At 40.0% G+C, this 14,403-nt stretch overlaps 1 protein-coding gene across 1 annotated transcript in view; it reads right to left on the bottom strand.

The window, feature by feature from the left end:
* Positions 1–14,403, bottom strand: part of LOC121516215 (bifunctional heparan sulfate N-deacetylase/N-sulfotransferase 1-like) — an 86,475-nt gene that overhangs the window by 23,404 nt on the left and 48,668 nt on the right. The window contains exon 2 of the mRNA XM_041797359.1: positions 6,667–7,686. Within this exon, the coding sequence (XP_041653293.1) occupies positions 6,667–7,218 (552 nt within the window). The 5' untranslated portion in view covers positions 7,219–7,686. The remainder of the gene's footprint in view (positions 1–6,666; positions 7,687–14,403) is intronic.

Raw genomic sequence — 14,403 nt, 5'->3', positions numbered from 1 at the left:
CACTACTAAAATGTTGGAAACCACTGACTCAGAATGCTGATTTCTAGCTCAGTTCTGTCTCTTGTTAAGGGATGCACTGATACCAAAGTGCTGATACCAAGCCTAAGTACTCATACTCATAAAACATTGTAGATAGTGTGCTCAATATCATTTTATAACATGGTGTAAGCCTCTTATTGTTTGAACAGGTAAAAAAAAATGGAGCCATGTCTGCAGTTTTGTGAAATTTTTACATAAATGAATGTGGCAAAAGTGGAGCAAAGTGCACTGCTAAATTAATATAAGAGATGGTGAAGAGAATCTGATGAAAATTAACAACCTGATTTTAAGAATTTTAATCATATGAATTATTCAATTATGTACACCTTACCAAATTGTACCTAAATGTAATTACTTTTACTTGGTCAGTAATAACTGGTATGGCTGTCTCCCTCCTCTCGTGTTATTTCACTTCACTCCTGTTTGAGAGTGCTGTCAGACTTCAGTTTGATGGATGGAGTTCATATTTTAACACGGTGGGTGATTCTGTGATGATGTTTCTGTTGGCCTATCGACAGCTTTTAGGCTGAGTGACACCTTGTTTTCCACACTGATAAAACACATAAACACACAACACTGTTACTGACATACACACCGACACGCACACAAACGCAGACAAACAAGAAGCTGTGGCACATTCAGACACTCTTCTCATGGACTAAATGAAAGACAAGCTTTTAGGTAAAATAGGAGGACCTGTTGGTGTTTCAAAAGGTGCAAAAATTTAATCTGAAAAAAGGAAAAATGTATCGGTCAATTTTTTAATATTGAAAATCTGCTGATACCGAGTCCCAATCCAATACTCATAATTACCTAGATTAGAGTTTCAATTTTGTTTGCAAAAATAACTGAAGTAAACTGAATAACTACTAGATATCTCAGACTTATTCCATTTAATCCAGTACACCCAACACTGTTGTAAAACCCCTAAAATCACATTTCTGCTCAGAATGGTGTAATAGCTCTGTTTCACTTTAATCATTTTTCAAAAAAAAATAAAGCTAAACTTTAACTTAGTGCAGTGTTTGAAATAAATCAGACAATCAAAAATCCACTTAAAAGTGGTCAAAACAGCGGACACACCTGAGCAGTCAAAAAAAAAAAAAGAACCATCAAATAACCTCAGTTCATCTTAGAGGGAGTGAAGCAGAGTCAATAGTCACAATAACAAATTAATTCAATAAATGAATTTGAAATAAAATAATAATAATAATAATAATATAATTCCACTTAGAAGTGGTAATTAACTTGACTTTATTAGTCACTATAAAAACAACTGAACTAAAAATTAATTAGAAATGTCCCAAATCCACGTTAAAAATGGTGTAAACAGTTTGACTTGAATGGGATCAAAAAAATATGAATCATACAGATTCAAAACAACAATCCCTACTAAAATGTATCAGTTTAATCTAAGACATGAACCAAAACATTAACAGTGCAATATAACCCAAATATCAAATACAAGGCACTCTTGTTATTACCAGTGCAGTGTCTAAAGTGCAACTAGAGCTGATACATCACTTTTTCCTTCCTCACTTTTATTTCTTTGCCCACTGTAACTTTAAAATGAAGTGAAGTTTCTTGTTTAGGAAAACCAGCACCCTCGATGGTCTGCTTTACATGCTCTGCTGTGTGAGACCCACGAAACTGTCGTGCATGTAATACTGTGCACTTTAACTTAAAGGTGAAGGACTGTGTAGTGAGACTCAGCAGTGACATGGGGCAAACATCAGAGCCCCAAATGTCTGTAGTGAAGCTAGCAGCAGTGAAGTTGCTTTTTAAATTCTTTAGTATACGGTCAGGTACTTTGTTGTACAGCTCCGGTAAGCCAGTATCAGTAATGTAATGTCGAGCAGGGCAAAAGCTCAAGAAGACGACAGAAACTCAAATTCTCCATCACGGAGATGGGCTGGTTGTCCAAAGCGATGAATTCGACCACTTTTTCTATCTTTTTTGCCTTATCGCTCCCACAAGGGTGCATGTTTAGTTTGGAGATGACGGATCAAATTTGTAGAGTTAAACACAGCTCTGCTGCTACCACCTCGTGAAAGGGTCATGTTACAGATGCTGCAAGTGGCCACTGGACTGTTTTCACTCTCACGTTTTAAGTTTTTCCACACCGCTGACATTTTAAACATGGGAATGCTAATATTGCTACCGCTAATGGTGCGTCTACAGCCTGCCATAAATTGCGCTCTGTCTACAACAGCTGATGTAAATGATCGGCTGGGCTGATCGGATCAAATTGCTGATCTCTGATCAATTTAAAATGCTTATATTGGCTCCGATCTGATACACACGATCAGGACAACCCTGGTTCGGAGTATAAATCAAGTTTGTCTTTATAATGACTGTATTTAAGTTTGCCATAGTAATGAAGAGAAACTATTATTATTTCACTATTGTATGAATATTAACTAATTAAAAGGCATTTTAACTTTGTACTTGAGCTATGTAAGAAATGACCCAAGAATTTAAAAAAGAGACTGTTTCGTGATTTAGTCTGAAAGCTTGGTTTCATTGACATATTCACTATACACTATTCAAACCAATGGTAGAACACTCATTTTTTAAAAAACTGTATTTAAGCCTGCTGACATTGAACCAACACAGTAACTCTCAGCATTTTTACTCATATGCTGTGTGGGGTTGGCCATCTTGTGAGAGTTTGGTGAGAAGAGCAGGAGCTGGACTCATATCTGAGTGCAAACTAAAATATTCTATCAAAAACTGGATTTTAATAAAACAGATAAATGTCATGTGTTGCATTTGTACTAAAATAAATAAGCTAACCAGAGTCAACATCGTTGTTGCTAAAGTGTATTTGGCTGTTAAAGCTTATTTTGAGTGCAAGCCAGCTCTGACCCCAGGACACTATGGCCGCTGACTTGTCTAGTTTCAGGAATACATTTCAGTCATCTCACATGCACATTTGCACAAAGTAATGTAGTAACTGTAAATGAAATAACTGTGGTGAAAAGCCTCATCCCACATGCTCATTTGCACAAATAGATCATACTGACTGTAATGTAAAGCACTGGTGTAAAATGCTGCATGTCATATGTGTATGTGCACCAATAAACCTATTAGCATAGTAATTAGTAATGTAGTCTGTGTGCTGTAGTCAGATGTTGAAGTAATGAATATTATCATTGTAACTCAGATACTGTGAGAAGGCTCTGTCACCTCATATGCACATTTTGCACGAATAAAATGAATAAAAAGATCTTACCCCGTGTGTAAAGCTGCGCACAGCCTTACATATTTTATACTTCAGATCATGTGTAGTCAGCATTCTTGCACCCTTTACACATCTTGCAGCCATGCTTTCAATACACACAGACCTCTACTGGAAAACAGTTACAAAGGTGTTACACGTTTGATTGGGCCATATTCTAATTGTATGTCTTCTCTTGCAGACAGTGCTGTTCTCAGATGTTGAAGTAATAAATATTTTCATGAGAGAGTCTCTTGCACTTCGGCCCCTCCACGGGTGGAGGTCAGTGCTCACAGAAAGGACCAGCAACATACAAGGGGGTTTCAATGGATCTACTAGGTAAATTCAATGAAGAAACTGGAGCACACGAATCACTTGATGCCGTTTAATCAGGTGCAGAGGACTAACGTTTCGACACCCACTGCAGCTTCTTCAGAGTCAAAACCAAGTGCGCGTCAAAACGTTAGTCCTCTGCACCTGATCAAACAGCATCAAGTGATTTGTGTGCTCCATATTGGATTTACCTGGTAGATCCATTGAAACATCCTTGTATAATAAATATTTTCACTTAACTCAGATACTATAAGAGGGCTTCTTCACCTTATAGCATGAAGAAAATGAATGAAAGGATCTTATTCTGTGTAAAGCTGCACACACCCTTACATATTACATACTTCAGATCATGTGTAGTCAGCATTCTTGCACCCTTTACACATCTTGCAACCATGCTATTGATACCCATAGACCTGTATGAACTGAAAAAACAGTAACAAAGTACTAACATATTTGTTTGGGCCATATTGAAATCATGTCTTTTCTGTTGTAAACAGTGCTATGTAGCTGTAAGGTTTTGCACAGGTTTTGTTCTTGTACAGGTCAGAACGTGTTATTGCTTGAAATTGTATACAGGCTCCTTTGTGTGCATCTGTAAAGGTTTGTATTTGTGGTGTCTTTAAATTTATATGTAATTTTGGGTTATAGTCTAATCTATAGTCTAAGTCTAATTTTAACAGAAATTGAGACTGTTATCCATACTCCTTATTGATCTGAATCCTAGTTTGGGGTAAAGGCACAATGAGGACAAATACAGAAGTGGTAAAAACTGAATTGAGTCAATCTGTAACATCTATTCTATATCTGTGACATACAAACAATTTTCTTATATTCACAACTGTCTAATAAAAACAAAAAATAATACATTTATTTAAAAAAAGAAAAATATGTTTTTACATTGCCTCCCTCCCTCCCTTCATCCATACAAAAACACTCTAAGATCATATCAATGACAACAGCATGGGTATATGATTTGAATGAAAGACTTTATGTGGGATACTGCTTTTATTGCATCCTCTATTTTATACCAGAGGCACCTGCGGTAAGCCTTGCCTCTTAAAGTTGAAAAAATTACGATAGCTTATAACTGATAACTGATCATGTCTAGTCAGCAGCTTTCCCCCTTCATCACATTTTGTAACAATGCCATCAATGCACAATGGACTTTTACATACTACAGAAAAATACAGACAAGAGCCAGTGTATATTTAAATCTTAATTCTTTATATTTTTCTGTTTTATTATTTTTTGTAGATAATGTTTAATTCTTGTAAACTGAGATCAAAGCAAACCGGAGTCAAACTGCTTTTTTCGTGAGTGTACTTGGCCCATAAAGCTGATTCTTAAGTTGTTGTTTTATTTCTTTATATCACAGAGTCTGTGAATTTCCAGACATTTTTCTCTTTTCTGCCTGAATGCGATTCGCAGACAGAAGAATTCGGCAGAATCAAATCCAGGCATCTTTTGAGAAAAGTTTCCACTCTGACCCGAGACAGCAACTCTACTTCATTAAATCATGATATGTAGCTGAGGTCTCCTCGACCTTAAACAGAAGTATTATGTTTTTTTCTGAGATGTTTTACTGAAATAAATTATGAGGTTAAAAATATATCTAGAGGAAATTCCAGCTCAATTCAGAAAAGGCTATAAGGCTATAATGTTTTTTTTATTGATATAAAAGGGCCCAGGGTCTGCAAGAATCCATACAAAGTTAAAAATGAAAGCTCCTGTGAGGAGGTTTGAATTTATTATGAAAGGACTAAAATAAATTCTGATCAGTCTTTAGAACTTGAATAGCAAAGCAGATGATCAGCTGTAAGATTAATATTTACAACTTACTTATTTTTCCATAAATGAACGCAATGCATCAGGGTCGGTGTCTGAAAAAGTGATTAACTGCATGCTACCAAAACAGCCCTTATTTATATTTAACTTGGCAAAGATTCTTTAGAATTGATGAAAGTGACTGTGACTTAAAATACTACTTATGCATGTGCTGGACATTCCTAACAAAGACAGAGCAGGTATCTCCTTTGTCCACCGGTGGCGCCAAAACCAACACAATAAAATTCCTCACAGGCGCTTTAACACAGAAGCTAATTTTGACCCTTGAAAAATCAACACCCCTCAGTTATAACTCAAAACTGGTCATAATAGGCTTCATCTTATGTAGCCCTGCACACTGGAACCACTTCTGTGCTGTTGCAATTGCGTTATGACTTTCCTTCAAATATTGTGACATCGTCTCACAGTGTAAATAATAATTGATATAATAAATGAATATTAATAGAAAATGTGATTACAGAAGGTGGAGTAACGTTCCCAGCTTCTCAAGTACTCTTTCTCATTTCTTGTAATGCACATTTATTCAGCTCTAAGTATTTGCTCTAGTTCATACGGGGCTTTTTGAAATGTGTTAGTGCAGGCAGTTTGGCTCATAGAGCAGAGCAGCAGTATGCATCAGGTCATTGGGATGCACACCCTTGCTCTCTTTTCCCTCTTCTCCCCAAAGACAGTAAATCCCATCCCTCTTTCTCTTCTAACCTTCACCTATACCGCCTAACATCACTCCAACACCACCCATGCCTTCATATCTCTTTCTATATTCTCTCCGTGGCTTCGAGATGGTGATTAAAACCATAAGACCTGAAAACAGGCCTTGGGCAAACAGGCTCAGCCAGGGATTACTGGGAGAGAGAGGGAGAGGGAGAGGGAGAGAGGGAGAGGGAGAGGGAGAGAGAGAGAGAGAGAGAGAGAGAGAGAGAGAGAGAGAGAGAGAGAGAGAGAGAGAGAGAGAGAGAGAGAGAGGCCACAGACCTAACAGAAACAAAGAGGAGAAAACAAGGACAAAAAAGCAAGAGTGAGAAATGGCAGAAGAAAGAAAAACAAGAAATAGATTGAAGAAGAGAAAGAGTGCAGTGGGAACCAGGCAGGTCTTTCCAACCCTGTGAATCCCATCTCCTTAGAGACGGTGGAGCCAGATGGACGGGGCAGAAGGTGTGAGCGAGAAGAGTGAGAGGAGAGAGAAGAGGAAGAAGAGGGAGGAGGCAGAGGGAGTGTGTTGTTGTCCTAACCTTGAAGAAGCCAATGATGCCCACTCCATATTCCACACAGTATTTGTCCAGAAGCTCTCGGTTCCAGGCGTCCAAGTTAACATATTTTAGAATGTTCTCATAGATCACCAGTGTGAAGCGTCCTCTCTCTTTGTCCGTCAATGTGGGCATGTCCCCTTTACCGGGGGAGATCTCAGTCCGGTACCTAAACCGTCCAGACTCCAAGATGGCAACAATCTCCTGGCCCAGCTGAGAATACTGGCTCTCCACAAACACCAAAACCACAGGGTCTGTCCTTGCCCCTCCAGGATCCACCCCGGGGCCTCCCGAGACGCTTCTCACAGGAAGCAGCCGGGATGGAGTGACCCTCGGGTCGTCTGAGTCTGCCGATGCTCCCTCGGCCCCGGAGACGCCGCCACTTCCTGATGATGGCTCCAGCTCCCGCTTGACGCCATAGAGGAAGTAGGCGGAGATGAAGACGCTGACTGTGCAGAAGAGGAAGAGGAGGAGGAGGGAGGTCTGCAGGGGGAGGAGACGGACCAGCCGACGGACTCGTGTCACGCATCCCAGCATCGTCTCGAGCCGTGCCGCTCCGCCCCACAGGCCCGGCAACACGCCTTAGGGGGCAGTCTCTCAAGAAAACAGCAAGTGGGGACTATTCACGACAGATTCAGTTTTTTTATGCGGCTAAATAAAAACAGTGTTAAGGGAGCAGCTGCAGCAGCTACTGGAGAAAGAAATGAGATGGTCTCACGATGGCTCTCCCTCATTCTGCAGCGCTGCTTATGTCACCATGGCAGAGAAATAGGGGGCCTTGGACTGCTGGTACACGCTTCTGCCTGTGAAGGAGGGCTGGCAGGCCGAGTCACTGGTGAAGAAAGATGATGGAGGGTTCCATCACCTGTCCATCATGTGAGCCTGCCAACCATGTCCCAGCTCGATTTCCCTCCGCTCTTTTGATTGCAGAATAATCTCTTGAGAGAAGCAAGGTCCCGCAGGTCATCTCAGCAGCACCATTCCCTCAGGATCGAACCTCCCGACCTGGAAAAGGAGCAAGAAAAGATGTTAAAATCTGGGAGCACAGCACCAGCTCTTATAGATCACAAACATCTTCTTTTGTTGTGTGGGTTTTAGCCATGTGTGGGAGATGTGTATTATCCTGCCAGCGCCAACACTCCAAAAGTTCACTCCAAACTAGTCCTTGCATTCACCTACACAAAGGAAGAGCTGCCAATTCCCCCTACACATGCGCACCTAACTCCTGCATGTGCAAACAAACACACACACACAAAAAAAAATTGCTCACGCAGCCTCCACACAATCAATAGGCAGAATGTGAGTGACAACAAAGCCTTGAGGCGAGCCAATTCTCAATTCAGTCCAGTCGGGAGTAGTGTGACTGAATAGTGAAGCCATCACCCGCGGGGACACTCGCCTTCTATTTCACTCAAATCTTCAGAAGTCTCAAAACTGAAATGAAGTACAGGAGAAAAACGAGCTTGTGGAAGGGAAGTGATCCAAGAGCAGAGGTGTGGATGACAGCGACAGACAAACCTGGCAACAGAAGCATTCTTCAGTTGGGGAGAAAACCCTTTATCGCACTTAATATACACCCCCACACCTATCATAATACACCGGCACTTCAGTCAATCTCCATCAAGCCAAGTGTGAAAAGAACAAGATACGGTATGAGAACAGTGTGAGCCAGTCACTTATAAAAACACCACTTCTCCATTTAGAGGCCCTGCTGTAGAAGTGAGAAGGAGCATCATTACCTTTGCATGGAAATGTTCTGTCCATTAGGCTTAAGCTATCAAGGTTCACACACACATTTAGACACTTCCTTTATAAAACCCCAGATAACCATTAGAGTAAAGTCACAACTCTCTCAATGTAAAGACATTAAACTGTGACCAACAAACCCATCAAGACTCATCACACACAAATCAGACATAAAGTGGATTTGATAATGTCATCAAAGGGTTTATAAGCAGCACCATAAATCAAGCTTTAATTAAAGGTGAGGGACATTAGAGTTAAAAGAGCGCCCATACTATCCTGAGCAGATGCTATAGGCTACAACCATCCTTCTAGTAGCATTACAAAAAGGGGTGGGACAAAATATTAATATGGCAATTATGGATGTAGATTATCACCAGTATTATATCTCAATCTGCAGATGTTTGCTTAAAAAGTTAATTATCTGGATCAGCAGATATAAACATTCCTGCCATTATTTACAAACAATTATCGGCTCTAAATACCAGCCTGTATTGACTTTTAATATCAGCAGCATGTATGCAAATGTTTAAATAGTTTTAGGCTGGAGCAACAGACTAGTGCCAGCTCATGTCTTTTAGTTCGTTCATCCTCATTCGTGAAAATTTATAGTGTATTTTAATTCCCTGCGATGTGGTGCTTTTTTTTTCATCCTTAAGCTGTACAGTGTGTTTGGAGGGCTTAGGTTTAAGGTCTGAAATGCATACTGAAATGTAGGTATCAATACTGAGATCAGCTAAAGTGAATCTGTAATTACTGGCATATTGGATATTTAAAAAACAAAACAAACAAAAAAAAAACAACAAACAAACAAAAAAAATTGCAGGGCGCAGATTTCAGAAATTTCAAAACACCACACTCCAATATAAGACCTGAAATTCTTCGGGGGACCATCAATAGTCCCTTGCACAACCACAACATAAGACTTAAATATTTACCTTTTATTTATCTGAATTTAGTTTTGTAAACAGGTAATTTCAATGCAGTCTTTGCTGTTAGAAACATTAAGTTTCCTTTTCTAATATTCATTTCTGTAAATATACTTTGTTGACCCACAGACTTTTCAGAAGTAGCATAAATGTCTTTGATAAAGTAGAATGAACAGAGGGTCACTGATTAATCCAACACCAGTAAAACTGTGACACTGATAAAATCTATGATAAAAATGTAACATGAGTGAAAACTCCGAGCAGTGAAACTCCTGAAACTTAAAATAACACATAGTAATGTGTTTTATGATAACATAACATTTTTTTTTTTTCTATGATTTGAACATGACCTATGAAAATGAAAATGACCACTTATGGCCCACCTTCAGTCCCTCTTGTACCCACCAGTGGGCCATAACTTTGGGAAGCTCTGGCTAAGTGGTTAGGTTGTGCCCGATGTGCGTGAGCAGCCAAGTCTGGCCTGTGGCTCTGTCATTCCCTACTCTCTCATCCACTGTCCTGTCTCTCTAATGAAGGCAAAAAAGCCCCGCATTTTGTAGTCTAAAGCGTATTAAATATCAAGATATCACTCACTACATAATGTTATTGTAAAATATCAAGTACCATAGAACGCCTGTATTGTGGGCAATGTATCATGCATTGTATTATGAGTAATCAGTAAATGGATATCCTCAGCCTTACAGAGGAGAAACTGCATTTATTCCACTATTTCTTTTTTGTTTTTTTTTTTAAGATTCATTTTTTGGGCATTTATGTGCCTTTATTGGATAGAGGAGGACAGTGGATAGAGTTGGAAGGAGGGTCAAGAGTGGGGCAGAGACATGCGGTAGAGGGCCTCAGGCCGGATTTGAACCCGGGTTGCCCGCGCACATGGGGAGCGCCTTTAACCACTAGGCCACCTGCTCCCCATTCCACTATTTCTTTGAAAGATTTCTTGACAGATACCTTTTGGTCAGTGAAGTTAGGTTTCATGACGGCACAGCCCTACACCAAAAGGTAAATTAAGTCCATATAGTGTCCCTTTAATGTACCCAAGGTCAACACTCTTCTGACCAACCTCTCAAGCCTTACAAGCTTTACAAGATGCTTGAAATCTCCCTCTGAGTGTGGTAAAAGAAATCACACTTTGTTTTTTTTTCTCTGAGTCGTGTCCAAAAACACTCTTCACAGGGCGGCACAGTAATGTAAAGAGGCCGTGAAGAAACAGTGGGCGTTCAGAGAATGTATCACAGCGCTGCAGACAAAAACCAACAGCACTGGTCGCTTGAAGATCCCCCCGGTATGTTGTTTGTTTGCTTCTGAGGGAACCGGGGTCTGTGCCAGGGCATATCAGAGTATGATTAGCCACAGGAAGTGACTGCGGCTGGAAACATGGGTGCAGGAGGGAAGACAGGAGATGACTTTTAACACGACACTAGGGCCTTTACTTTTTAAAGGTCTTCTTAGGCAAAGAAACAGTGTGAATACTTAAAAAATAAGCTTCTAATGATAGTGTAAAATATTTAAGATACTTGGTACGAGAAAATCCCCACATTTCATCAGCCTGCAGATGGTATGAGGGGGCACAGTGTGCCTATTTAAAACAAACAGGAAAGAACAGAAAAATGTGTCAGAGACATGCCGCGAAAATAAAAATAATAAAGGAGATGATACATTTTTTTCAGTTTGTATCGATGACATTCTACCACAAAATCAATGTGAATGAGTCCAGATGACTGATCCGTGTGAGCACCAGTGGGCAGTAGTTAAGTCATTCACCAAATTTCAGGGGAAGTAAAATCTGTATCTGAGGAAGTGTTAAAATAAAGAATGATCTAATATATGGCTTTTGGATTATGTTGTGTCTTCTTTTAAGGTATGAAAGATGTCCTACAGTACAGTGTACATGTACACATTTCTGCTAGTGGATCAAAGAAATTTATTTTCTCTTACTTCAGGAAAACTCTGACATGTCAAAGATGATCATTCTCCTATATTTTACTCAGCCGGAGTATTTACAGTCATGCACAGTAGCCTACAAGCATGACAAGTACAGACATGGCAGGGCAAATGTTTGCTACCAAAATAATAGCTCATTATGCAAGGAGAGAGGGATGTCTTAACTGATGATCACATGGCAGACAAGTTATGATAAGCACCTCTAAGATGCAACAAGTCTAACACTAAACTTGTACTACAGGATGCATGTAAAATACCAGTCTGACAATAAAAACCTCACCCTACTACTATTTTTCCCCGTATAAGAATGATCCTGACCAAAATATGTTACTTATCAATCTGACGAAAATCTGTTGTAGCAGTGACCTTCAAAATTCTTAAATGCAAATAGTTTGGCACATGCAGAACTCTTCCAAGACCTGGTTGCCCAGCCAAACTAAGCAATCAGGGGAGAAGAGCCTCAGTAAGAAAGATAACCAAGAACCTGATGGTGACTCTGAGCTCCAGGGATCTTGTGTGGAAATGGGACAAAGCTCTTGAAGGACAACCATTACTTCAGCCCTCCACTGATCTGAGCTTTATGGCAGTGGCTAGACAGAAGCCTCTCCTCAGTGAAAAAGTCATGAAAAGTCTGACTAGAGTTTGCAAACAAAGCACCTTAGAGACACTCAGACTGTGAGAAACAAGATTCCCAGGTCTGATGAAACTAAAATTGAACTGTTTGGCCCCATTTCTAAACATTTTTTCTGGAGTAAACCAGGCACTGCCCATCACCTGACAAATACCATCCCAGCAGTGAAGATTGGTGGTGGCAGCACCATGCTGTGGGGGTGTTTCTCAACTGCAGGGACTGGGAGACTGGTCAGAGTTGAGGTAAAGCTGAATGGAGCAAAGCACAAAGATATCTTCAATGAAAACCTGTTCTGCAGCACTCAGGTCGTCAGGCTGGGCTGAAGGTTCACCTTCCAACATGACAATGACCCTAAGGAGTGGCTTAGAGACAACTATGAGTGACCATCCAACCGGACTGACCTTGAGAGGATTTACAAAAACGAATGGCAGAAAATCCCCCAATCCAGGTGTGCAAAGCTTATTATGTTGTATTCAAAAAGACTAACAGTTGTAATTGCTGCCAAAAGTGCTTCAATTTAGTCCTTAATAAAGGGTCTGAATACTTAAATACTCAAAGTGATATTTCAGTTATTTTTTCTTTTTAATGCATTAGAAAAAAACAAAACAAAACAAAACAAAACAAAAATTTCCCTTCGTCATTATGGGGCCCCAGTAAGAGAAAAAAATTATTTACAGATAGTAGCATCAGGCTGCAACATACAATTAAAAAACTTGAAGGGGGGGCTGAATACTTTCTGAATGTACTGTACATATACGTACATAATGTCATGGTGTGTTCAAATGTAACAGCAGGAAAATAAAAATTCAGGACAGAATGATCATGAAGCTGGGGATGTTGGGGGCTTTGTCCTTCATTTTCATCAAAGTGTAGGCTGTAGTAGGTAACTTTTGGAAAAGTGTGTGGAACTGGCAATTCAATTTCAGTCATTTTCACATGATTTTGCCTTATCTTCTTTTCTTGGAAAAAAAGACAGTTCTTCCAAGAAAATGAGGTACATCCTCAAGAAATTACCAATGTTTCTATTCAATTTTGGGAAAACAAAGTAAAAGGAAAGTGTATGCATGCCCTTCTGTAAATGAATGCCTTTAAGATATTTTTGTTTTGTCCGTTTCTTTATTTAATCATGTTTTGTTTCATCTACGGTCCAAACTACAACATTCTCCATTTAATATATCAATAAGGTTGATTTCTTTAAAAATTTGGGTCACAATTTCTCATAAGGAGGTGGTGATGAGTCCTGAAGCCCAACCAGCTGATAAGCACTGATTTAGTGCATCCTGGACTTCAGACAAAAATAGAAATCATCCCTTTCCTCATAAAGCATTTGCAATTTTTTGGCCGTTCACAAGCTGCATTGTTAACTCGCCAAGACTTCTCTTCATTCCTGTCTTTGCTGGCGCATTGCTGCATTCTTCCTCCTGCCTGATTATCCATGGAGCAGTGAGAGCGCATCACAGGAGGAACATGTTTCATGTCACCCTAGCTCACTGGCCTGACACAGGTTTAATGGTTTAATATCCACTCATAAAAACATTACACAATAGCTCTGGGAGTCTAAAGATCACCACATTACCTTTGATTGCTTGTTTTCCAGACCTGCCTACATTCTATATTTCATATTTTTTGCCTGTTAAATCATATTAATGCAAGGAAATTACTTTATTAATGATGCAACAGTGATTTAAGACACATATCCCAGCTCCACTCTTTAAGAGGTAATCTTATAGTCGTTTTCTTTTAATGATTAATCAAGAGAAAGACTTCATTTGCAGGGAGATGATGAGCTCCAGCCTGACTTTAATGATACTGTTGACACGGCCAGGGAGCAGATTAAATGGTGACACAACACAAACAGAGCAGAAGCACTGACAAAAAAACCCTCACTTCATGCCCAGTTCGCAGCGGTGATGACCGCCTCCTAATGTTGACCTTCAGACTGAGATACAAAGAACTAAAGGAGGGGGGCAGGGAAGGAGGGGTGGTGGTCTGTGTGAGGGGGTACAAGAGAAGCTGATACAAATAGAAGGAATGCTCAAGGCCCTGAGTGTAAAGCTCTGAGATCAGGCCAGCTAAATAGAGTACAATACATTAGGCACTAATGGAGATGTGGATCTGGTGCTGACTGGATGGATAATGGATCTCAAATATCTGCACGCCCATCTCACCTAATGCTTCCTCTCCTTTTTGTGCCATATATACCTTTAAAGAAGCCAACATACAACCACAAATGCCTCTGTCCTCCACCCAACAATGTAATAGATGCAAAAATGCAGAGGAGGAAGTAACGAGGATATGAATATTTCATGCTCAGAAGCGGCTGATGAGAGGTATAGCCGGCAGCAGACATATCCGTAAGGTAAAGCGCAGCCAAAAGGTGTGTAGGAACCAGATTGTTTCAGTCTGCCAAGGAGAGTCAGTGTCTTAACTCATGCATAAAGGGGGGAGGCAGATGGAGAC

This window comes from Cheilinus undulatus, linkage group 10 (genome assembly GCF_018320785.1).
Source record: "Cheilinus undulatus linkage group 10, ASM1832078v1, whole genome shotgun sequence".
Classification (NCBI taxonomy): domain Eukaryota; kingdom Metazoa; phylum Chordata; class Actinopteri; order Labriformes; family Labridae; genus Cheilinus; species Cheilinus undulatus.
This window is presented reverse-complemented; position numbering and strand designations above follow the sequence as displayed.